The 2,193-nt window shown below is 32.5% G+C and overlaps 1 protein-coding gene across 1 annotated transcript; it reads left to right on the top strand.

Moving 5' to 3' along the window:
* The first annotated feature begins 774 nt into the window (after positions 1-774).
* LOC115707121 (ras-related protein RABA3) lies at positions 775-2,193 on the top strand. The gene is made up of 2 exons (XM_030634979.2): positions 775-1,326; positions 1,423-2,193. Exons 1-2 carry the CDS (start codon positions 1,049-1,051, stop codon positions 1,868-1,870), a joined length of 726 nt encoding a protein of 241 aa, XP_030490839.1. The 5' UTR covers positions 775-1,048; the 3' UTR covers positions 1,871-2,193.

The raw sequence follows: 2,193 nt of genomic DNA, 5'->3' as shown, positions 1-2,193 counted from the left end.
TACTTATCCAGAGAAAACATTAGATAACGTGAGGTTAACTTTAATATATAAAGATTTTTCTTTCTTAAAAAATAAATAAAAAAAATTATTAATATTCTCCCAAGATAATAAGTTTGTTAGAGAGATATGTGGCTAAGATGATTTTTTTTAATTTAAAAAGAGATTATTAATATTTAAAAGATTGTTTAATTTTTTGGTTTAATTATTGGGTTTATTTGTTAACGGGAGATCAAACCTGTTAAATTTAACAGAATATTCTTTTATTTTTAAGTATATTCTGTTAAACAAGAAATGCCGTTAGATAGACACTTTTAATATATAAAGATATAATTTTTACATTTGTAAAATAAAAAACAAACAAAAAAAAAACCTTAAATTAAAATTTATATATGCACACTTTTTTGCCAAAATCTACTGCAATTAATCGTCAATCAATTTAAAAATAAAATTGGGTAACAAAATAAACTTGGACCTCAATTACAATATTTAATTGATTAACTAATTAATATTGACTTAATGTAAAATCAATAAAATATAGTAATTCTATACACATCATATAACAATAAATCCCACCGTGGATTGCGCCACGAAAATTATAGCACTGTACTTTAAATATATATCATTTTAAACTTTTTTATAATCACATAATGACACCACACATCCCAGTTCCAAGCTCAATAATCAAAAGTTTCCATGGCTTTCAAGAGACAGTGGTAGCCCCAAATTATGCAAAAATAAACATAAAATAAATCAAAGGAATGTACAGAATATGATTAAAAGCTTTAAATGTGGGACAAATTAATCACTGGGCCATACTTGATTTTTTTTTTTTAATTTTCTGCTCATCTCTTTAATCTCCTGTTTACAAACCTGACCTGTCTGTTTCCTTTTTCAATTTTTGTCTTCTTCCCTTTCCTTTACTAGCTCCCACTCATACAAAAGCCCCAATATGAAAACACCAATTTTGACAATATACAATTTCATTACATTTTCTTAAAGCAAAGACCAAACAAAGTTGAAGAAGGAAAACAGAGTGTGTAATACTAAAATGAATCAAGAAATGAATGGGACTGAAGCTAATAATAATGATCAGAGTCAGAGATCTTCTTATCAAGAAAATGGGCATGAGAATATTGATTACGTTTTCAAAGTGGTGGTGATTGGAGATTCTGCAGTTGGCAAAACTCAAATACTTTCCAGGTTTACCAAAAACGAGTTTTGTTTTGACTCAAAGTCCACCATTGGAGTTGAGTTCCAGACTCGTACTGTCACCATTAATGACAAACTCATCAAAGCTCAGATCTGGGATACAGCCGGCCAAGAAAGGTCTATTCTATTTTCTTTTCTTCTTTTTAATCATACAAAACAACCATTGTTAAGATCTCGATCATATATAATCTGAAATTTCATGTAATAAAATAGGTATCGAGCTGTAACAAGTGCTTACTACAGAGGAGCACTAGGGGCGATGTTGGTGTACGACATAACGAAGAGGCAGAGCTTCGACCACGTGGCCAGGTGGGTGGAGGAGCTCCGAGCCCACGCCGACAGCTCCATAGTGATCATGCTGATCGGTAACAAGGCTGATTTGGTCGACATGAGAGCCGTGCCGACAGAGGACGCCGTCGAGTTCGCCGAGGATCAGGGCCTTTTCTTCTCCGAGACATCGGCTCTCAGCGGTGACAACGTCAACACTGCGTTCTTCAGGGTTTTGGAGGAGATATACGGTGTCGTTTCGAAGAAAAGTTTGGAGTGTGGAAATGGGTCAAAGACTAATGGTGTGGAACTTCAGGGTTCCAAAATTGATGTCATTTCTGGGTCTGAGATGGAAATCAGTGAGATGAAAAAGCTTTCTGCTTGTTCTTGTTGAGATTTGCTATAGAGATATTACTTACTAAGTTTACTATATATGATGATTTACATGATTATTTGTTTAATCAAGCTAAGCACAGCAGTGATTCTCTATCTATATTACTCTATGCTTTAATTAGGTTAATTTTGAGTTTTCACTCATTTTTTATTTTAACCTTCCTTGTTCATTTTTTTTTTTTGGAGGAAAGTGAATATATTTGAGAGAAGATATCTTTGTGGATTTATGATCTGATTTAGATTTTATGTTTACTAAACAGAGCACTTGTATTGTATGAGTATTTGCCTATGAAAGTGAACATGTAGCTTTTTATTTTCTCTCTA

The sequence above is a fragment of the Cannabis sativa genome, chromosome 1 (genome assembly GCF_029168945.1).
Source record: "Cannabis sativa cultivar Pink pepper isolate KNU-18-1 chromosome 1, ASM2916894v1, whole genome shotgun sequence".
Taxonomy (NCBI): Eukaryota; Viridiplantae; Streptophyta; class Magnoliopsida; order Rosales; family Cannabaceae; genus Cannabis; species Cannabis sativa.
Note: the sequence above shows the minus strand (reverse complement) of the source record. Positions and strands in the feature narration are given on the sequence as shown.

Coding starts and splice junctions, on each gene's coding strand:
- LOC115707121 (XM_030634979.2), top strand. CDS start 1,049: ATGAATCAAGAAATGAATGGGACTGAAGCTAATAATAATGATCAGAGT. Junction 1,327..1,422: donor GATACAGCCGGCCAAGAAAG/GTCTATTCTATT, acceptor GTAATAAAATAG/GTATCGAGCTGTAACAAGTG.